This window comes from Salvia hispanica, chromosome 5 (assembly GCF_029641045.1).
Source record: "Salvia hispanica isolate PSC_SH4W2 chromosome 5, Shi_PSC_v1, whole genome shotgun sequence".
NCBI classification, from domain to species: domain Eukaryota; kingdom Viridiplantae; phylum Streptophyta; class Magnoliopsida; order Lamiales; family Lamiaceae; genus Salvia; species Salvia hispanica.
The window spans coordinates 11,806,752-11,829,595 of NC_142696.1; the positions used below are offsets into that span (position 1 = coordinate 11,806,752).

Below are 22,844 nucleotides of genomic sequence, written 5' to 3' on the forward strand. Positions count from 1 at the left end.
AAATGGTCATATTGTTGAATGAATGAGAAAGGTTGAATCTGAGAGAGTTAGAGATTAAAAATGGTTTCCGACTTCTTCAGGAAGAAGTAACCTAGTTGGCAATAAAAATGAAATAATAGCAATATAATATTATTTTTAATTACAACTATTGCAATATATTTTGAAATATTAAAATATTAAATTGTTTGTGCTTTAAAGCCACGATATTTTAAAATTTTCTAAAGACTTTTCAAATGTTAAACAACCCCCCCCCCTTTTTATAAAATCATCATTTTAATTGATTCATTTTAGTTTGAGGAAATAGAATATGTTCTTTATAATAAATCAATTTTTATTAAGTTAAAATCCAAGATTAAAATTATGCATATTTTTTATCCCATAACAATCTAAACAAAAATAATTCGAATAAAATATAAATCATAGTTAAAGTACTCAGACTAACATAAATATCCAATAAGTAGTATCTATATTTGGAGAGTGAGTGTATAAAAATGCTCTTTAGTCTTTTGGGGGCATTTTTGTACGAAAATTTAGTCAAAAAGTAAAAAAGCACCTAAAATGAGCAATTGGTATAGTATAGGGACTGCAAATGATATTTTGCAAATATAGGGACCGCAAATGTTCGTCGCTGTGAGTATAGGACCTAAAAATATAATTCACTTTAAAATCTTTAGTGCTTAATGTATATGACACATCCTTTATTCTGACATTAAAAATTGATATTGATATCATAAAATCGAAGCTCAATTATTCATTTTTTGTTAGAGCTAGTATTTTATTCATTTATTATGCAACATATCATTGCTCGACTTAGACAGGTAATAATGAAATTAATCAATGTAACTCATAAGTCACATGGACGTTATTCTCCCAAAAGTTTACTTTCTAGCACGAGATTTTATGTAGTACTTCTTCCATTCCATCAAAGATAACCCATTTTGCTCTTTTGGCTTGTCCCAACGAAGATGACTCATTACTAAAATAAAAACAATTTTATCGTTACTTTATTCTCTCTCTAACTTTATTCTCTCCACTTAACACACAAAATAAAATTACATAAAATCCCATGCCACCCATGGTTATCTTCTTTGGGACGGAGAGAGTATTGTTTTATGAGTTAATGGACAGAGAAAAAATAGAGGATGGTATTTCCATTTCAAGAAGCATTTCATTTTTAATAAGACATCTCAAAATTGAAAACATTTCATATTTAATGGGACTGAGTGTATATAATTCAAGTTGATGCATTAGACTGAATGTAAACATAGGGCATAAATTTTGTTAATCCATCTAATGACATACTTATGGATCAAGTAATCAAAGGCCAAGTGGGCATATCATATAGTATACCACTAGCCCAAACATAATGCAAAAAATTTCACCTTCCCCACATCTGGTCCCCCCCCCCCCCTCTCAATAAACATATGCTACTAAATTTCCATCACCTAATGTTCTGATAATAGTATAATTTTATTTGATCTTTGACTCGTGTGTACCAAACTTGATTTATCAAATGAAATTTCACAGCAAAAAATTGAGAGGGTACAGAATTTACAAACATTAAAGAAGCAGTAGCACATGCAGAGCCGACATATACTGCTCCAAACTTTGAGTTGCATTCAAATAAAAACCTGTACCATCACCACATTTCTTCAACCAGGACCACCAAGATCCTCCATTATGTGATTATCTATCTTATCTCTTCACACAATAAGCCCTAATAATGCAACACTCCACACCACTACCACCACCACCCTCCTTCTGTTTCTAGAATTCGATAACTTTGATTCGAAATAGGCTTCATCGATCTGAGCAATCACAGAGAAAGGCAACCTCCATCAACAATTTACCACATGTTTTCACAATAAAATAGTTAGAAAAGAAAACTAGACCAATAATTCAGCAGCTATGTTTAGAAGAAAAGTAGAATGAGGAAAACCAATACACATGAAGTAACCAGGGACCACCCTACAAATGGAATCTATTTGATTCGATCAAGAAAAGGGATTAAATATGATTGATGTACTATCAAATACTAATATCACAGGGTTTATATTAGAACCACTAATCATTCCAATAAAGAAATACTTTCCATTTCCTAAAACAGGGCGTTAACAAGAATATTTTCCATCCATTTTTGGCAACATCTATATAGTGGTTCTTGCTTTTGTCTTCTTACAACAACCAAGAAAAGATCAGCTGCACATATGGAATTAAAAAAGTTGCAGAGCCATATATTAAGTTAATCAAATCTATCAACATTTATATATGTAAGCTGTCACCTAGATTAAATCACCTTATTTTAAGAACAATCGACTTTATGTACATCCATGCATGAGATAACAAATCAAGTGGACTAGAAAAGAAGATATCATTTGAGATATACTTATTATATATGTCAACACTAAAGATTAGAAAGTTAAGAAGTGGATTCCATGATTCTAGCTTTAGACTAACCTGAGCCATCGTAGATAGTCCACAACGAACCTCTAAAACCATGGTGGGCCGGATTCACACTTATACACTGCAACATAACATGTAGTACTAAAAACTTCCAAAATAGAGTTAACAATCAATACCATGGTGGTAGAAACTCATCATCTTCTGATGTAAAAATGATGGTGAATGGTATCCTGGTTATACTGAGAATAAAGTGAATCTGTAAAAGAAAACCTAGGAACTTGTAAAAAGAAAACGGGCTTGGCGAAAAGAGGAACTAATATGACCTGAAAAAGGCAACAAGAAACCCCACCATGAAGAGCACTCCACTCGCACCATCTAGCATTATTGATACTTGGGTGGATTTTGTTCATACAATCTCGAAATTAGTCAATGACGAATCAATGGTTCTAAGGAAGCAATTCAATAGTATGAAGTATGAAATCCCATTTTCTGAAGTTGAATTAGCCAATGCAAGAGCCAGAGAGGGAATCAAACAGAGATTCCAATCAATTCACAGAAATTTATAACCATTTTATCTACAAATTAACAGCAACAACAACAACAAAATTTATAATAGACTTGTTGACGAACGCTGCAAACAACGAAGATAACATGACTTCAAGTTATAAAACACTAGATATGACATTGAAACAAGGCGATATCCTATCGAAACAAGATGAAGGGAACAGCAAGAGGAGCTCCCTTCAGTCCAAGCATAGACGGAGAGGGACGTGAAACTATCTCCCGCATCATTCACTCAACCACAGTAGCACAAGGTCCTTGCATTCTACGGAATGGTTAAACGAATGAGTCGGCAGCTAGTTCAACCCCAAATCTCAGCCATGAGTGGGCTGAAAGAAGCTCTTTTAGACCATTCCTCAATGCTAACTACTAACACATTTCTCACTTTCATGCTATTCTGATCTCAATGAAGTTCCTATTTTCTCAAACAAACAGCCCTAATATTTAAATCTTATTTTCTAGCACAACATACAAAAATTAAAAGGTAAAAAAACACATAGTATTAGATCAATTATTCATGTAACTCAAGCATTAGCTGCAGACTGAATCAAAATGATTGATACAATACAATATGAAACAAGAAGAATACCTTATGACTTCACACTGTGCAAAGTGAATCTGAATCCAAATTCAAGATGTGGATCAAAACACAATACCATAGATATTTATTAGCAGAGAAGAAAAGAAAAGGGAGAGAGAGAGAGAGAGAGAGAGAGAGAGAGTATTTTGGAGTAAGTGGATTGAAAGTACTAACTAGTGCTATAATAAATATCAGGAAGATTACTGTAGCTAACACTAAATCTATAATAACTAAACCGCCACAACAGAAACGGAAAAGAAAAGTACACAACTTTAAATATAAGTGACATATTAATCAATGAGGAAACATAAAAAATATGTTGATTATCTAGAAAATGTTAAGACTAGTTTTGAAATTCTAGTGTGCTTAAAATTTAAATATAAGTGACATATTAATCAATGAGGAAACATAAAAAATATGTTGATTATCTAGAAAATGTTAAGACTAGTTTTGAAAAGTACACAACTTTAAATATAAGTGACATATTAATCAATGAGGAAACATAAAAAATATGTTGATTATCTAGAAAATGTTAAGACTAGTTTTGAAATTCTAGTGTGCTTAAAATTTAAATGCAGGCATAGAAAAAACATAAAAGATGGAAATAAATTTATAGGTAGTGAAGCAAACCTCACGATGCTACTCCATTAAATTGGTGGCTCTTATTTCAATCGAAACATGATGAAATCCAGCTTTTGACCCATCCAAGCTACTTTTGCAAAAAACCCTAGCTTTAATGGGTGTTCTTTGTAAGGCGATCAGAAACACATGATGAAACCCACTATCTAGAAAAGGAAATAATATTTGGGAAAAAGTAAAAAAAAAAAAATCTAGAATAAAATAATATTGCTATGGATTAACATTTAAAAGACCTTATGAAACCCTAAAAATCCTGAATTAAGAGAGATTAATAGGGAAGAAGAGAAAAGCAAAGAGAAAATGGGAAAAGTGAGAGGTAGAAAAACATGGGGGGGGGGGGGGGTCAGAGATGAAGAGTCGCTTTTGTCATGAGAATCAGAGATGAGAAAGCGACGGAAATTATCATTTATGGTTGAGGGTTGCATTTATATAGAGAAGGGTGATAGGTGAAAGTTCCATTTAGTGCAGAATTTGCAGTGAAAAATGTCTCAAAAAGGGAAGATGAAGAAGAAACAGTAAAAACCAAGCTACCTGGATTGATTTTGAGAGGGGCAGTAAATAGACAAAAACATTTAACACGGTGGTGAGGGGAGGTTTGACCATTAAATGTTGGTACTTTTGTTATGATTCCCAATTTCTCACCGCATGTGACAGTCATGGAGGCCCCGCACCAATATATCCACCATCGCAGGCTTGCTTCTTTCCTGCCAAATCATAGGCTAATCAAATCCGTATGTTAAATGCAACTATTTTACAAATTAAATTACTAAGGCCTTGTTTGGTAGCTATGTCATGTTTAGACTAGACATGATACCATTATGATAGTAATCATAGTTTCGATTAGTTAATTTACATATATTGGGTGTTTGGTAGATTAAGATAATTGTGAGTTATCTTATTGTAGTGTTTGGTACAATAAGTCACAAGTAAGGATTAAAATTATGATTCTCAAAATTATCCTCATTAGTTTAAGTTAATTACTAAACTATCATCATTTTGCCCTAATAATTCCTATAAAATCGTTTTGTTTAAAATTAACATCTTTTCAAGCTAAACTCCTTACAAAAATTAGCATCTTTATATCAAAAAACTTATATTTATTTTGGTATTCTATTTTTGTGAGCATTAATAATTTTGGAAAATTTTTATGAATAATCCATTATTATTTTGGACAAATTCTATATGAAAATATTTTATCAAGTATCAAATTTTATATGTTCAATTTTTTGAAGTTTAAAGCGTTATGTTTAAAACAAAAGTAATTGCCTTCAAGTATTACGTAATTATAAGTATAATATAATATAATGTAAATAAAGTAATATAATGAGAATATAATATGATTTAATGTAAAGTAATATAACGAGAACATAAAGTAATATAATGAGAATATTATAATATAATATAATGTAAATAAAATAACAAAGTAATATAATTAGAACAACAAATTGACATCAACAAAATTCTTAATATGATTTAATAGGAAAATGACGTCCTTCAATACAACAACTAAGTAAAATTGATGGGTTAGAAATTTTGATGGGTAAAATTGTATTTTGCTAACTTAACTAGGCTTTCATGATAAATAACATAGGATTTTGGGTAGTTACAAATATGACTAAAACATAAGATTTTCAGTGGGCTTTATGCGGGCCGGAAATAAAACACGGGCTACTATATTTGGTAACATAACTACCAAACACACAAATAAACCCAGATTAATCTCTTATCTAGGCGAAACATAGCTACCAAACGGCCCCTAATTCTCTTCTATCCTATCTATTTCTAACTAGAAATAAGGTATTAGCATTATTAATTTATCAAATCAATGATAAGGATCATTATTGGCTATTAAATACTCGATTTTTTTTTATCTTATCTGTCTCTAACAACCATAAAATAGCATTATTATTTGTCTAAGATAAGGACTATTGGTCTTAAATACTTGGAGGATTTTGATTTTGCACACAAGTTTTAAAAATTATAAATAAATATATAACAAACAGTTCAATTGATAACTATCATGAATAAAAAATTGAATCAGTTGGTGATTCAAAATACGCAGACTGATATCAATTAATAACCAATACTCCCTCCATTCGTGATTCAAAATACGCAGACTGATATCAATTAATAACCAATACTCCCACCATTCGTGAATAAGAGTCCCATTAAAAAGTTTTAAGAAAAGTGAAGGCAAGAAAGTTAGTGGATTATGAGTCCCACTTGAATATATTAGTTTTAAATGAAATGTGAGTGGAGTGAGTTAGTGGAATGTACCATTTATAGTAATTATGAACCGAGACTCTTATTTGCGGACAGACCAAAATGAAAAAACGGGACTTGTATATAGAGGGAGTATAACTTGTGCATCTAGCTAATATGTTCTCATTTTATGATAGTTTTCAAGAGATATGTTCTGGTGAGTGCTCAATTTGAGTGACAAATTAATTTTTTTTTCCATTAGATCTAATTATACGTCAACATTGTTGTAGTTCTCTCTCCATGAATTTTTTTTTCTCTAAAATGAAATTCCACAAAACATATTTCAATTTCTTGGTTCTCCTAAAATTGAAGAAATCTCAAAATTGCAGCGATCTCAAAATTGCATAGATGTAAAACCCACAACAAATTTCTTATTCCCACTCCTGCCTATTGCCATTGATATTGCTGCAAATTAGTTTTCAATTGAACCATTTCCTTATTATATACACCCTCCGGTCCTGCGATTCTTAATTGAGACAAACCAATAAGAAAAGTGTGTCATCTTAGCTTGACGGAGTAGTACTTAAAATACTTACATAAATTTGTAAATTTATAACAAATTTATATTTTCTCCTAACTTAAATCTGACATGACATGACGTCAAATTATCACTACCTCGGTTGTACTCCTACGTAATTAAGATCAAGTAAGCAATTAGAGCAACCACTATAGGGGCGGCGCGCCGGCCGCCCCGGAGGCGGCTTAGCCGCGGCGGTCTATAGGGGGGAAGGCGTCCGCCCCGCGGGCGGATGAAAATCTTGGGGCGGAAGGGGCATCGCCGGCTTTGCGGCGAGGACGGGCCGCATGAGAGAGAATCGCGGCCGCCGCCGCGCCTATCTATTGCGCAGCGAAACCGCCGCGGCGGTCGCCGGATTTTTTTTTTTTTAAAAAAATTTCGAATTTGTTGGGTTTTTTATAAATATTCCTCCCATTTTCATCTTCTCTCCCCACACATCTTCACACCCATTTCACTTTCTATCCAAATTTTCTATCTCTAAAAGCTTTTCAATTATGGATGATTTGTGGAATCAAGCATGGGATTCTTTGATTCAAGAGGTGCAGAGGGAGGCCGACGAGGATGCGGCGGCGGCGGCGGCGATCCCTCGTGCGATTCGTCATCGTCGGACAATCCCACGAGACCATGTCGGAGCGGCTGATCGGCTTATGGCCGACTACTTCAGCGCTGACCCTCGTTACCCGGCTGAGATTTTTCGTCGGCGTTTCAGAATGTCGCGTCCGCTCTTTACCCATATAGCGACGACATTGGCGGACCGGTTCGAGTGCTTCACGCTCCGGAGTGATTGCACTGGCCGGATCGGACTGTCTACTTTGCAGAAATGCACCTCTGCAATTAGGCAGCTTGCCTATGCCGGCCCGGTTGATATGTTCGACGAATACCTACAGATGGGTGAGGCGACTAGTCTAAATGTGCTCCGACAGTTTTGTAAGGGCATTCAGGAAGTCTTTGGTCCGGAGTTCCTACGAAAGCCAACCCCTGATGAGTGCCAGAGACTGCTAGATATGCACGGTGCGGTGCACAGTTTCCCCGGGATGATGGGCAGCATTGATTGCATGCATTGGGAGTGGAAAAACTGCCCGGTGGCGTGGAAAGGCCAGTTCACTACCGGTTTCAAGCAGAAACATCCGTCGATGATCCTCGAAGCCGTTGCTGACTACCGTTTGCGGATCTGGCATGCGTATTTCGGTGTTGCAGGTTCGAACAACGGCATCAACGTTCTGCAGTCGTCACCTATCTTCAATGATGAGTGCCGGGGAGAGGGTCCAGAGATCAGTTTTGTAGCAAATGGCACGCAGTATCGCATGGGATACTATTTGGCAGATGGAATATACCCTCGTTGGCCCGTATTCGTCAAGACACTTCGCCAACCGGCTGGAGCGAAGAGACAATATTTTGCGCGAAAACAAGAGGCCGCTAGGAAAGATGTTGAGCGAGCTTTTGGTGTGCTCCAAGCGCGATGGGCCATTCTACGCTGCCCGGCACGAGTTTGGCACGAAGATGATGTCGCGAATATTATGGTAGCATGTATCATATTGCACAATATGAGTGCAATATGATAATAGAAGATGAAGGATTTGCTGCAGAACGTTGGGCGCCGGAAGATGGTGCAAGTACAAGTCACGGCGTTGCCTCCACGCCGATACAGATGGGTGTACCACGTAGTAATGAATATCTGATCCAACGTTTTGCTGATATACGCAGGAGCACAGCACATGACCAACTCCAGGTCGATTTGATTGAAGAGGTCTGGGCACGTAGGGGAGGCGGCGTAGCCTGAAGAACATGTGTGATTTTCCGTAGATCAAATTTTCGTTGTAATTTTCCCCTCACTTTAATCCGACGAAAATTTAGTTTTCAATTTTAATTTTATTGCACTAGCCGTTTTTCTCTAATTATTTTTAGTCCGATAATTTTAATTGTAATTGAATTAAAATATACAACAAAAAAAACAAAGTGAAATTTGTTCACCAAAAAGTGTCCACTATTGCTGCAGACACTTTTTTTTGTGGCTGTGGACAAATAAAATGAGGCTATGGACAAAAAAAAAAGTTGTCCACCAAAAAGTGTCCACCTATAGTGGATGCTCTTATGCTTTCTTTATGCTCTATTTATCCCATTTTAGTTGGATGAGTATTTTTTTTTATTGTCTTACTTTAGTTGAATTAATATTTTTAGCAAAAAGCAACGCATTTACTTTTTCTTACTTCCTCTGTTCTATAATAATGGAGTCATTTTGTCATTTTGGTACGTTCCATAGTAGTGTAGTCATTTCCTTTTTTTTATTAAAAGTCAATACATTTCTTCTCATTTACTTTTCATTTCTCCTACTTTATTATCTTTTTATTTAATTTTCGTGCCGAAAAGAATGTCTCTACTACTATCAAACGGAGGGAATACTTTCTTTTCACTTCATATTTTCTACTCCTTCCATTCCTTGCTAATTGAAGTGTTTTTTTTTTGTCACGAAGATTAAAAATAGTGTGTTAAGTGGATAATGAATAAAATAAGAGAGATGAAGAGAGAATAAAGTAAGTGAGAGGGTTAACTTTTACAAAAAAATAGAAATATCTCAATTATCTTGGAACTTCCCAAAATAGATAAATGACTCAATTAACATGGAACATGGTGAGTACTTTATTTTCTCTCAATTAATTCAAACACAACTTTAATAAATCTTGTGTCCAAAAGAAATATTTCTACAATGAAACGAATGTATTATAGCTTAGTTGTTAAAATATTTCTCCTTCAATAAGCAAACCATTATTAGGACATCGACGATACTAGATAAAAAAATTGTCACGACCTATTTTTTAACCTATCACGCTAGCATTTTAAATTCAGCTCCAACACCTGCAACACCTTAAGCTCCAAAATCCGGCACAACTTATTTCACTATTTTTCGTATTTTGTTATTTTAGTTTTTGATTTAGAAAACAAATACTCTATCCATCCGCCATTAGGAGTCTCATTTATTGGCGGCACGCATTTTAAGAAATGTAAAAAAAAGTGGGTGGAAAAAAGTTAGTGGAATAGGAGTCTCACTTGTATATATTAGTTTTAAATGAAATGCGAGTGAAATGAGTTAGTTGAATGTGAGACCCTAGTACCATTTATAATAAGAGTGAATTACATATTTAGGGCCTATACTTATCACGACGAACGTTTGCGGTCCCTATACTTGCAAAATATCATTTGCGGTCTATATACTTGTACTTATGCACGTTTTAAGGTTCTTTTCATTTTTTTATCTTTTTTTGGATGAAAATACCCCAAAAGAGCTGAGGGAAAATTTGTACACTATTTTCTCTCTTTCCTCCTCCTCCTTTTCTTTTTTCCTTTGTCTATAATAAAATTAGAACTAAAATTATAGGTTTGTTATTCTTATTTCCTTGTGCTCTGCTAAATTTTTTGAGAAATTTAATCATATGATGATAAATTTTACATTTTCACGTCATTTTCCTTCATCACACTAGAGTATTTGTGATTATGCTTCAAATGTGGAGAATTTTAATTAATGATCCCGTAAATAAAAGATTAAAAATTTGAATGACGAATTTCAACAAGTGAATATCTGAATCCAATCATTCGTAAAGTGAGGAATAATAAGCGATAAATGGAATGGATGAAATTATGGTAATTTTGGTTGTGTGTATTTAGCAAGTGGGCGGTGCCTGCAACTTATGTGGGTTCTTTCATCAGAAATTTCTCTTCGCAATTCTAACAAAATAATGTAAAATAAACTTCTTAGCTGAATATTTGATTTGTCTTATATCCTTCTTCAAATATGTCTCATCTCAATTTTTCTTGTAATTATACAAGTCATTTACAGAAAGAAGAAAGAGAAAAAAATGAAGAAGAAAGAAAAAGGAGAGAAAATAGTAGTATATAAATTTGCCCTTCATTTATTTGGGGGTATTTTTGTCCTAAAAATGTCAAAAAAAGAAAATAACCTTAAAACGTGCATAAATACAAGTATAGGAACCGCCAATGATATTTTGCAAGTATAGGGACCGCAAACGTGCGTCGTAATAAGTATAGGTCATAAATATGTAATTCACTCTTATAATAAAAGTGAATTGGGACTCCTATTCGCGGACGGACTAAAATGGAAAAACAGGACTTGTATTCGCTCCCTCCATCCGTCCGCAATTAGGTTGCCCCCGCCACCCCACTACAATAGTGCGTCGATCACCGTTGCACAGGGCCAACGGGTTTTCTGGCACCGATGCTCTCTCCACCTTCCCATCAAGTGAAGTCGAAATTGCTTTCCTAGATTATATAGGCCTTTCTTGTAAATCTAGAGAATATGGACTCTCTAACCAAAGAATCAGTGAAACTTCTCTTAGTTAGAGGCTTCTTGGTATGATGAAATGGAATGAGGAGGGAATGGAATGAAGATGAGAATGAAATGCAGGTGGGAATTCTTGTGCTTGATAAGCACAAGAAATGCAAAAGGAATAGAATTGTTATTACTTAACGTTTCCATTCCTTTGTTTGATAACTACAAGTTAATATGGAAATTGAATGGAATGAAATATGAATAATTAATATGTTGATTCTACCAAAAAAAGTACTACACACATTTCACACACTACACACACTACACGCACTACACACATTTCACACACTACACACATTTTACACACTACACGCACTTCACATACTACACACATTTCATACACTACACGCACTTCACACACTACACACACTACACACATATTTCATCCCTTTGTAACACAATGTCTCATCCCTTTGTTAGATAGGAGGATGGTTTACAATGGACCCGTCCGGCCGTCCCCCTTCACTTTTGTTTTACTATTGGTAATCTACAATTAGTTCGTCTTCCTTTAGATTTTTTTGTTCTTATGTCGCGACATGCCCTATGTTGTAAATTAGCCACTTTTGATTTCGATTTTATCTATGAGGACAAGTCACTTTTGAACGTGTTCTACATGATTGTATATATGAAATTATTATTATTTTTTTCTTGATATAGTATGTTTGCCTAATCCTCAAAATAAATAAGCAAAGTAGAGAATATATTGATTTATCTTAAATTGTCATAATGATGACGAAAAAAAGTAAAGTAATTCTTTAAAGTGCCCAAACCATGTACTATATTATTCAAATATTACTCCAGCTCATCATCTTTTCAGCACACAATTAGGGAATTTCGATTTGAACGTATCAATATTTTCAATTCATGCTATTTTCGGAATGTAGTTATTCTCATTTTCATTTACTCCACTAAATTTTTTAACTGATGTGAAACGTGCGTAGCATGTGAAATATATAAAATATGTGTAATGTGTGAAATGTGTGAAGTGTGTGAAATATGTGAAATGTGTGTGATGTGTGTAGTGTGTGAAGTGTGTGTAGTGTGTGAAGTATGTGAAGTTTGTGAAATGTGTGAAGCGTGTGAAATATGTGAAGTGTGTGTAGTGTGTGAAATATGTGAAATGTGTGTAGTGTGTGTGGATTTTTCAATTATTAAAAATTTTAAAATTTTAATTTTATTATAAAATTATGATGATATTAAATTTAAATATAAATAAAATAATATTTATATAATTTTGTTAAAATTTAAAATAAGAAGAAAGGAAATGAAATGGAATGGAATGACCATTCCTTAGCCAAATGGATAGAATGACAATTCTCATGTGGAATGGAATAGTGATTCCAAAGGAATTGGTTATTCCTAAGAGCAAAATATACTAAGCAAAGAATTGAAATAGAGTTAGAAATGCCATTCCATTCCACCATACCAAGTAGGGCATGAAAGTATTTACACCCCAAAATGAAAACACGCATTTGATTGCCGCCTTTAACAATCAGCCACACTTTATCTCGTTAAATTCCTATAGTCGTTGTTGCCTGACACCAAAAAACCACAATCTTATAATTATCTAGTTTAAACCTTACTCCGAACTTGAGTTTTTACTCTTACAAATACTTGACCTTTTTTATCAACTAGTGAATCAAAGATAATCAAATTTGATCAATTTCGCATAAGAAATAATACATTTTAGAAATTAAAGAACAAAAACTTTCGGGAAATATTTGGGTATGCCGTATTATGCGCGAGAGAAGAAAGGGATGTAGATTTCTTAAAATTAGTTTGATTTTTAAATATTTTGATAAGCAGAAAATGTTGTCTGTTGGGTGGGGTAGTGTTAAGTGGGATAAGTGCATTGCTGGAGAGGGATGGACCGTTGTGGAGTTTCCCAGACCATGCTGCCACCAATTGCATTCCAACATATTCTCACCGTCCCATAGTACTTTTTCTGGAAAAAATTCTCTCTCACATTAATATAAATATAATCTACTCCCTCCGTCCTAAGGTATTAGAACCAACTTTTCTTTTTGGGATATCCCAATATATTAGACTCATTTCTTTTTTTTAGCAAAAAGCATCTATCTTATTTTATTCTCCACCTACTTTTTTCTCTCTTCTCTCTCCTACTTTTTTTCTCTCTCATACTTTACTCTCTCCACTTTAACTATTTAAATATCAATTCCTTAAATCATGTGCCCAAAAGAAGTGAGTCTAATACTCCGGGACGGAGGGAGTATTATTTTCTCTATCCACTTAATACATAAAACAACATCTCCTAAAATTCTGTGTCAATTCCTAAGTGCAGCATCTATTATGAGTCAGAGGAAGTACTAAAGTGCGAGTGTGTGGTATAAGGAGAGACTTGGGTTGATATTAAAAGCTTGCTTCGAGCTGCTTATACGTATATAATCTTATTTTCCAAAATTTAAAGAGGATAAATATTTTCAGAATATTCCTGCATTGTAGAGTATGGTGATTACGTCATCACTAATAAAGGATATCTTAGACGAGTTTTTGCAAAAATAAATTAATATTTGTCGTGATTTTTAGGGTACAACTAATACAGTTTAATTTCACAAAATTAAGTAAAAAAATCTTTAAAAATACTCCCTCCGCCCCATTTGGAGATTGACACGAGATTTTAGGAGGTGTTTTTATGTGTTAAGTGGAAAGAGAAAATAATATATTTATATTAATGTGAAAGGAAATTTTTTCAAAAAAAGAAAATGTAACATTTTTTGTGGGACAAACTAAAAAGGAAAGTGCGGCATTTATTATTTCTGGCCTGCTTCGATGAAGAGGATGATAGTGCAGGAGGATGGTGTCTACGGTTTTCTTCATCTCTCTTGTTTCCTTCTCATTCTTGATGGTAAAAGCGTCGGCCATTTTAATACTCCCCCAACTTTGCTCCGAATTGAAATTTCCACCCCCATTGCTTAAATCTGCGTATCAATGTTTCTTTTACACTTTATCTGTAGTTTATAATATACTATTCACTTTGGATGTGATGTGGAAGAAGTGTTATATGATATGTGTAAAAGGAATGATGCAAATGCAATTGGATTGGATTTGAAGAAGCAATGTGTTAGTCATGACAAAAGAGAGTGAGAAATAAGCAGCAAGAATGAGAAGACTTGATCAGAATGATCTCTCTTTTTGAACTGTTATGTTACTTTTTCTTTGTTGATGTTGGCTAATTTGATTACTGGAGTTGGCCTTTCATATAATCTTAGTTTTGTTAACCTCTTTTCGATTCTTCAAACCTTAATTTATTTGTGATAGTATTTGCAAGTTTTGAACTTTATAATCTGTAGTAGTTAATAGGCGATTGACATCTTCAACAGTTGTTGGGTTGCTTGACATCTTCTACTGTTATATTATCTGTTGCTTTTTGTATATTATTTCAATCTCTAATAATTAGTTATAAAGAATTGCTATTTGTAGTCTTGCTAGTTGGTTCAAAATGAGACTCAGAGCAAATAAGAATTCGATTTAGACTGAAGAATGATTTTATTTAAGCTCTGTATTTGCATTATTTTCCGGTGAGTTTGGGAAAAATAGAAGCTATCCATAACCCATTTGTTTCTTCTTTCTCATTATGCAGACAAAGACGATTCAAGATGTGATCCTTGATCCTTTGTGATATCCAGATCCCAACACCTTGTAGAAGCCTGTTTCCAGAAGCATCTTGTTGATTACCGGCACCTCTATCTCATGAGCACAATTGTCTGCATAATGAGAAACAAAAATCAAGATGAAATTAGGCTGTAGAAAAAAATGAAAAAAGTGTTTGTTGAATAAGTACAATCTTTTACTTAAGAATTTTCTCAAAGGATCTAGGTTGCAAGAATTATCAATCTAATTACCCACAATCTCAAAATCAAGCAATTCAATTTTCATAGTAGTACTATGAAAGATCCAAATTCTGAATCAACATTCAAAAACTACTCCATTTGTATATTTCACATACTAAGTCACTAATTTCCAATCGGGTACACTCAATCCATCTTAAGTACAATGAAATCAAATCATCCTAAGCATCAATTGTTGAGAAAAGTTCCTCTATGGATGGAGTTCGAAGCGTAGGTAGCGCTGAGTTTGTGATGATCTATAGAATGAGAATTAAATAAAAATCAAGAGAGATGAAGAAAACCGTCTACACCATCCTCTTCATCGAAGCAGGCCAGAGCTTTTAAGTGGCGTTTGAGAATTGTAGAAGAAATGCGTGAAATTGATTTAAGAGAACGAAAGGAGAGATGAAGTGGAAAGTGGCACTAACAATGTCGTTCCTTATAAGTGCTCAGCATATCAAATTTCATTAAGTATGACTCATAATTTAAATTATATTAAAAAATAAATTAAATATTAATTTATTACATCATAATAATAATAGTAGTAATAATTATTATAATAATATAGAAGAGAAAGATAGAGAAGATATATATATCTAGGAATGTCAATCGGGCCAATCCTATTCGAGTTGCGGGTCAATCGGGTGCGGGATAATCGGGTTGTGATTTTTTCGTGTTATGAAAGTTCAACCCTAACCCTAAAAGCTCGGATTTCGGGCTAGCCCAACAGGTTAATCGGGTTGTAACCGATAAAATTAACATCCGATCAATTCAATAAGTAATTGTGAAAAATTAGTTATATTTATAAAATGTAAAATATTTATTATGGTAAATTTGAGATATATGCTTAAACTCAAACATAAACATGATCAAATACTAATATTTGAGATTTATGCAAAATAAAACATAAACACCAAGAAATTTTAAAGCATGTTTTTAAAATTTAAATATATATTTTAGTGAATTTGACGTTTTTAATTATTTAGCTATTATTATGTTAATAAAAATTTAATATATAATTTATATATTTAATATGTAGAATTGAAAGTTATTTTTTTAGTTATATGTGTTATAAAATAACTAATGAAGTGTCGAATTAGAGTTAAACAAATAGAATGATAGAAATTTTTTCGGGTTTTCGGGTCTAGCCCTAATAGGTTGCAGGTTAATTGAGTGCGGGCCTATCAGGCTGTAATTTTATCGGGCTATAAATTTTTAGCCCTAACCTATAAATTTGGCGGGCTATTCGGGCCAGCCCACGAGTTTCGGGCTACATTGACATCCCTATATATATCCTTTTAGGTCCTCTTTTTGTGTATGCTCAAAAATATCCTCCATGGCAAAAATGTAAAAATGTGATTTTCATTGGGGTGAAAATTAGCATCAGGTACTCAAAATGTGATTTTTAGGTGCTAAAAATGATACAAAACAAAGATCAGGTACCCTATCCGTCCCACAAGAATATACATTTTTTCCTTTTTAGTCTCTCCCACAAAAATATGCACTTTCCAATTTTAGAAATTCTCTCTCTCTAAGAGGTGGAACCCATTCTCCACTAACAACAATTTAACTACTTTTCCTTTCTACATCTCTCTTATTTTACCAATTTTGCATTAAAATTCGTGCCAACCCTAAAATGCATATTCTTTATTCTTTAGAGACGGAGAGAGTACTATCTAAGTAGTTCACTCAAAAGGAAAAGATAACATGTATTCGTTGACTTAGTGACGGTGTGGTTAATATCACAGAGTCACAGCCCCACCATAACACGGCCTTTACTGTTTATTACTCCGTATCTTCCATTCATAAAAAAAGAGCAAGTAAAAATTATGTCAATTCATACCAAATATATTTCCATCATTAATTAATTTCAAAAGTTTAAAAAGGAAAAGAAAAATATTAAAAAAGAAAAAATAAACATCATGTGGATATATGGAAGGTTAATACCCCTCACCATACTGCTCTTTTCACACGTTTTGTCAAACCTATTTATAATATATCTTAAATATGTATATAAACATATGTTGCGTGCCCAAATTTGGTCGTCTCCATCCAATGCCTGTGCAGTTTTTTTTTGCTGTGGAATGGAGGCTGAGCAGGTTAGGGAATAGGCACGCCATTAAAACAGCTGGAAGAATAGATTAGTCGATCCATCCCCATACGATTGAAGATCAGCAGGTCGAACTAGTGCTCTGCACAGAGGGCAAGTTCTCTCTCGTTCGAACCTGAAAGCAGTTGTGACCCTGTGAGTTCCTCGCATGATAATATGGAGGGAAAATGTTGAAAGAATCAACCAATGTAGACGAGAAGAACATGAAAACAAATTAGGTATGCTCGGGACAACTCTGTATAACTTCGTGTATTCTTTTACTGGAAGATGTTTTAAAGAAGTTTAAGAAACAAGTAGACAATTTGCAGCTTCAGTTAGCAGCTGAGGCGAAATCAAGAATATCAGTGGGAGCAAACTGCATTGCATAATAAGGTGCCGAATTAAAAATGGGAAAGAAAACGAACCATTCTGAAACACAATCTTCACAGAAAATATGCTTGCAGCGTAACAAAATGGGTGCATGCATCTTCTCCTGGCATATGGCACATAAGTCTCCAGCTGCATTCACCTAAAGTAAAATAAATCATAAGGTTTTGCCAATTCAAAATGCATCTTCACGTATCTTGACTCCTCAAACACATCAGGAACCGAATGAGATTAGACCAAAAGTTCAAAGTAAAAAAACATGTCAGAAGATAATATAACTCCAGAAACAAAATTGAGTGCTTGCCAATAGAAAATAGGGTAAGTAATAGCCAACACCCACTCAATAGAACAATGAAACATAAAGGGATCACCGCACTAAGTATTATAGAAATCAGCTTCACCAAAACTTGCTGCATTGCTCCCATCTTGTTTCTATCTTTTCTAGTCTTAGAATGTAAAAGGCAGTACACAAACGTAAAATATTCTGCAAAATTTACTGTATTCTGCTTTCTCTAGAATTGGCAATAAAGAAAATTGAAGTATTTGTTTTATCAGCAGAAATGTCAACAGTAATTTTTACCTGTTCTGACGTTGCAACAGATCCATAATGGATTTCCTTTCGGGATAATGCCTTTAAGGATGCAAAGAAAGATTGAACCTAATAGGGGGAGAGAGGAATAAGTCCAATCTACAGACTCAAGTATTAGATAAGTGAAAAGTAATTGGGATTGACTTACTTTCTCAACAATTGATGTTAGCTTGAAAGTTAAATAAAGTCCGGTTGTTAATGATGAAAAGAGACTCCCGTATGTTTTGTTCAAGAAGAATCTATACCATACAGGGGTTGGTAACAAAGCACGATACAGAAGCAGTGCATATTCGATCAGAGTCAACATTTGCCCCTGAATCATGAAAACATTAGTAATAGACGTAAATTATTTACATGACATCAGTTGATAAAATAAAAATTACTATATGTTTCAAAACTGTGTACCTGTCTACGAAAATTGTGTCCTCTACCATTCTTATAATACATTAGCAGAACCAGCTTCACAGCCATTGCTGCCTGACGTGCCATTATATCTGATAGTATCAAAATCCAAAGTAAGTACGGGAATCTTGGAAGACAATAAATCTTTGAGTCAGTAATGCAGTTTTTAAATATTCCAGTATATTCTAAATAGCATAAGTACGTGAATCTTGGAAGACATTAATTCTTTGAGTCAGTAATGCAGTTTTTAAATATTCCAGTATATTCTAAATACCATGCATGCACCACTTAGACAGCAAGCAAAAATTATAGAACCACAAATCAATTTTGACAGTAGGTACACAAACAGCTGTTCTTTAGCGAATCAATAACTAAGTAATCTAAAACAAAAGAACATTATGACTTCAAGAACAAGCAAATTTCGGAAAAGCTTCCATCTCTAAAATAGTAATCAAATTAAGCAACTAGCGCACGGGCATGCAAGAGAGAAAGACAGACTGGGTAATAACCAGGGGACAAAGTCGTACCATTAACCAGGATGACAAATATAGCGTGCCAGAAAGGTGGGATTGCCTTTGGAGGAATCATGAGTAGTGGATAAAAGAGGTCGTCCTTACGATGCCACCAGTATATTCCAAAGATATGAAGCATGAAGAAGAACAAATAACCAACTAGGACGCTCATCCTTCTTTCTCCCTGCAAATGCAAATTTAAGGTCTTTGTTTAGTTTCCATTGCATTTTTAAGAAAATGGGAGTCTTTATCAGAATCATTTCATATTACTGCTATAGTTCAGCTTATGGAACATGAATCCCACCTTTAGAGCAGTTTGCTTCCGAAGAATGTCATTGGACTTCAATAAGATGGCAGTGGAATAAATGGTAACAGCAAATCCTGAAACCATTCACTGAAAATTCAACTGTTGGACCCAACAGGAAATTCGGATGACAACAAGAACAAGACAGCACTAAAAATTCAAAACCTGATACAGATGCTATATGGATATCAAGTTTGTTTTATTTGAAACAGAGTAGATTGTAGATTATAACTTTGTACTATAATTCTTGCATTGTTGTGAGTATCAACTATAACAGAAAGTTAGAACAATGGATTGATTAGAAAGAACACGGGCTGATATGGGTTTTTGCAGTCATGTGCTTGAAATATATTGTTTCACGAGGGACGAGACTTTTGATTTTCTTATCCAATGGAGCAGGACATGGCATGAGTTAGAAACTTATAAGATGGTTGCAAGTCCTTGCTCTGCAACTGTGTCATCACAATGTGATGTGATGGACAATTCTCAAGTGGAGATTCAGTTTCTAGTTTGTGGCTAAGCTAACCTCTCAAGCCCCTGCTACTGAAGAAAGAAGACACTTTCCTGATAGTCGTAAAATGAATAAACAGCATCAATGTTAAACAACACTATAGAACCTATTCCTAGAACAAAGGTATCAGCCACACAAACAACTCATGCTCATGGTATGGTAGCCCACCAACAAGATCTTTCTAAGATATCAAGAACTAAGCTAAGCAGTGTATCCATCCAGCTGTTTGTGTACCTTAACAACTACTAACAATTCAACCAACATTTTAGCCTTCAGAATTACATCTTCAGGGTAAAATATCAATATATTCTCAACATAAAAATCTTCATCACTAAGCATCACAAAATGTTAAATCATATTATATCAATGAAGAAAGTATTACGATATACTACCTTGCAAGTGCTGGCGGATGAAAACAACCAACAATAGCAAGGAAAACGGAAGAATCTGCTCAATCCACCTGGCCGCCTGCTGTATATCGTACCTCTGGTACGACGATCCTTCCCTATTACTATTATCATCACCCGCCGCGCTCCGATTAACATCATCACCCCCAACCGTGGACTCCTCCGCACCCAATCCCGCCACATTCTCCCCATTACTCGCAGCTCTATCCTGCTCCCCGATAATCCGAATCGAAACTTCCCCACTGTTACTGTTATTGCCAGAATTCCCACTGCCACTGCCACTAGCTTCATCGCCGCCGTCAACGGACTCCGGAATTTGAGCGTTTCTCTCCGGTATTAGAGGTAGGGCTTGAGAGTAGCGGTAGTCGGGTCGGACCCGGAGCAAACCGGAGTATTCAATTAGGGATGAAACCGGGGAGCGCAGGAACCGGATTGAGGGGAACTGTAGGATTTGGCCCCCTCCATTGCTTGGCGACGCGGAATCAATATTCGTAGCTTCAGAATTTGATATCTCCATTCCGAAAAATTAAAAGAAACGCACAAATCTGAATTTAAAGCAAACAGAATTGATTGATTCTTGTAGAGGAAGAAGAGGAGTAAATTGAAGAAAAGTCAGAAGAGTGAGAACTGTGTGCAATAATTATTTAGAGAATATCAGTATATCGAAACAAACAAACATCCAATTATATAAACCATATTTACCAATATGCAGTTTAATAATATATGAATGAATTAAAAATAGTGGCGAAGAGAGTAAGAGATGGAGGAAGAATTATCTGGGGGAGAAGAGGTCCTAAAATAGCTGATCTAAATATTTTTATTTATTATTTATATATTGATGATATTTATGTTATTTTTTGACTAAGAATAGAGATAACGTGTTACCTAAAAAGTTTAATTGGCGTTTGTGATATTTGGCCATTTTGTCAACAGAATTAAATTGAGTTTGTCTGAGCAAAAAAATATTGAATTTTATAGGCGAGAAATTAATTGAAGTTGATGCTACGGTATTCTATAATATTTGTTCAGTGCATTGATATGAGGGTTAGTTTGGCTGCGTATCGTCTCAAACAATACACTACCATAAATAATTGGGTCGCTCTCTTACGTCTATGTAAACAATTTAACATAAATAATAATTCTTGATTTGTATAAATATACTTAGGGCATCAGTTTGAAAATTATACATTCTTCGTCCCAATTTAGTACTCTCAGTTTTTCATTTTCGTCAATTCCACTTTAGAAGTTTCAGTTTAAATGTTCCATATTTAAAAAAAACAAGTTTAATTAAATAATAAATCAATTAAATAAAAACCATAAATATTAAAGGCAAAAAAACAATGTTGGTCCATTCCTAATTTTTGATCTCTCTCTTTACTCCGCCCCTCTCTCTCTCTGCGAACCTTAATTGAACTCGCCGCCTCACTCTCTACGATACCCTAAATTTGTCGCCGTCTCCCTCAATCCTCTCTCTGAATTGCTTAAATGGGTACCCTAAACCTACCATCTCCACTATCTCTACCATCTCCGCCATCATCTCTGCTGCTATCACCATCCTCGCCTTTGTCGACTGATTGGTCATTCGAACAAAGTTACAGGCCGATTGAGACTCCAATCGCCACTCATTTGTCCCTAGTTCCCAGGTATTTGTGGGAGGACGTGAACTCTATGTCCACTATCGTCCCTGAAACTATTCTGTGAACCCTAGCATGTCACATCTACATCATCTCTCTCCGTAAGTCGATTTGTCATTCGACTCCACTTTGGAGTCGATTTAGGCAACGAGCGTTGTCGATCTGTTCCCAATCTCCACCGTCGTCCCTGAAACACCGCCGACCGAAGGAAATGGTGGGTACACCGAGGAAGAGGAGTGCCACCTTCGGTTTCTAGCCATCTAGTTCCCATATTTTTTGTTACTCCTCTAAATATGTGAGTATGCATTTTGAATTATAGGGTTTTTACGGCATTTGGCCTTCGGCCATCCCTATGACGAAAAAAATGCTTGCAATTATGATTATTTGTGCTTACGCCACCTCCATTTTTCGGGTTTGGACACTTAAGCACAACCTGATAGTGTTTTGGCTTTGTGGTGTTATTCGTTGGTGGTGTTTTGGTTTGGTGGTGTATTGGCTTAATGGTGTTAGTGGGTTGATGGTGTTACTGAGTTGGTTCATGCTGCTTGCTTACCTGTTGCTTGGTTACCTTTTGCTTGACTACTTGTTGCTTGGTTGTTTATTGCTTATGATGAGATATGTTTAGGGTTTGATGGGTGATTTTTTGGTGCCTCTAGCTCACTGTCTATATGATGAGTGTTCTCTTGCAGAACCTGTTTTTTTGCTTTGTGCTTGTTACTGGTTGATAGCTTGCTGCTCTTTGCTTCCTGCTTCATTGCTTACAAACCCAATGGTATACAAAGAGTATGCATTACTAAAATGTAATTTACATTATCAATGCATTACAATGTCATAGTCCAAAAAGCAAAAGCAAAATC

The 22,844-nt window shown here is 34.8% G+C and overlaps 1 protein-coding gene and 2 long non-coding RNA genes across 4 annotated transcripts; all 3 read right to left on the reverse strand.

Annotated features, from left to right (window-relative positions):
* Positions 1–1,493: 1,493 nt before the first annotated feature.
* On the reverse strand, positions 1,494–4,462 carry LOC125187279 (uncharacterized). 2 transcript variants are annotated; one of them, XR_016130237.1, is made up of 3 exons: positions 4,175–4,462; positions 2,458–3,582; positions 1,494–1,808 (listed from the first exon to the last, which is right to left on the reverse strand). It is a non-coding gene; the product is annotated as an uncharacterized LOC125187279 (long non-coding RNA). The 2 variants fall into 2 exon arrangements; XR_007170587.2 differs by lacking the exon at positions 4,175–4,462 and having other exon boundaries at positions 2,458–4,164.
* Positions 4,463–14,792: 10,330 nt separating this feature from the next.
* LOC148926286 (uncharacterized) lies at positions 14,793–15,569 on the reverse strand. The gene is made up of 2 exons (XR_016130238.1): positions 15,455–15,569; positions 14,793–15,029 (listed from the first exon to the last, which is right to left on the reverse strand). It is a non-coding gene; the product is annotated as an uncharacterized LOC148926286 (long non-coding RNA).
* Positions 15,570–16,979: 1,410 nt separating this feature from the next.
* On the reverse strand, positions 16,980–21,129 carry LOC125187277 (uncharacterized). Its single transcript, XM_048083831.1, has 8 exons — positions 20,339–21,129; positions 19,436–19,512; positions 19,147–19,315; positions 18,623–18,711; positions 18,366–18,530; positions 18,209–18,286; positions 17,667–17,770; positions 16,980–17,377 (listed from the first exon to the last, which is right to left on the reverse strand). Exons 1-8 carry the CDS (start codon positions 20,868–20,870, stop codon positions 17,272–17,274), a joined length of 1,320 nt encoding a protein of 439 aa, XP_047939788.1. The 5' UTR covers positions 20,871–21,129; the 3' UTR covers positions 16,980–17,271.
* Between the last annotated feature and the right edge of the window lie 1,715 nt (positions 21,130–22,844).

Bases quoted from the DNA above. Each gene is read 5' to 3' on its own strand.
- LOC125187277 (XM_048083831.1), bottom strand. From the start codon at position 20,870: ATGGAGATATCAAATTCTGAAGCTACGAATATTGATTCCGCGTCGCCA. The intron at 18,531-18,622 runs GTACACAGTTTT...TTCATGATTCAG, and splicing joins GACACAATTTTCGTAGACAG to GGGCAAATGTTGACTCTGAT. The intron at 17,771-18,208 runs GTAAAAATTACT...ATTTTACTTTAG, and splicing joins CTGTTGCAACGTCAGAACAG to GTGAATGCAGCTGGAGACTT.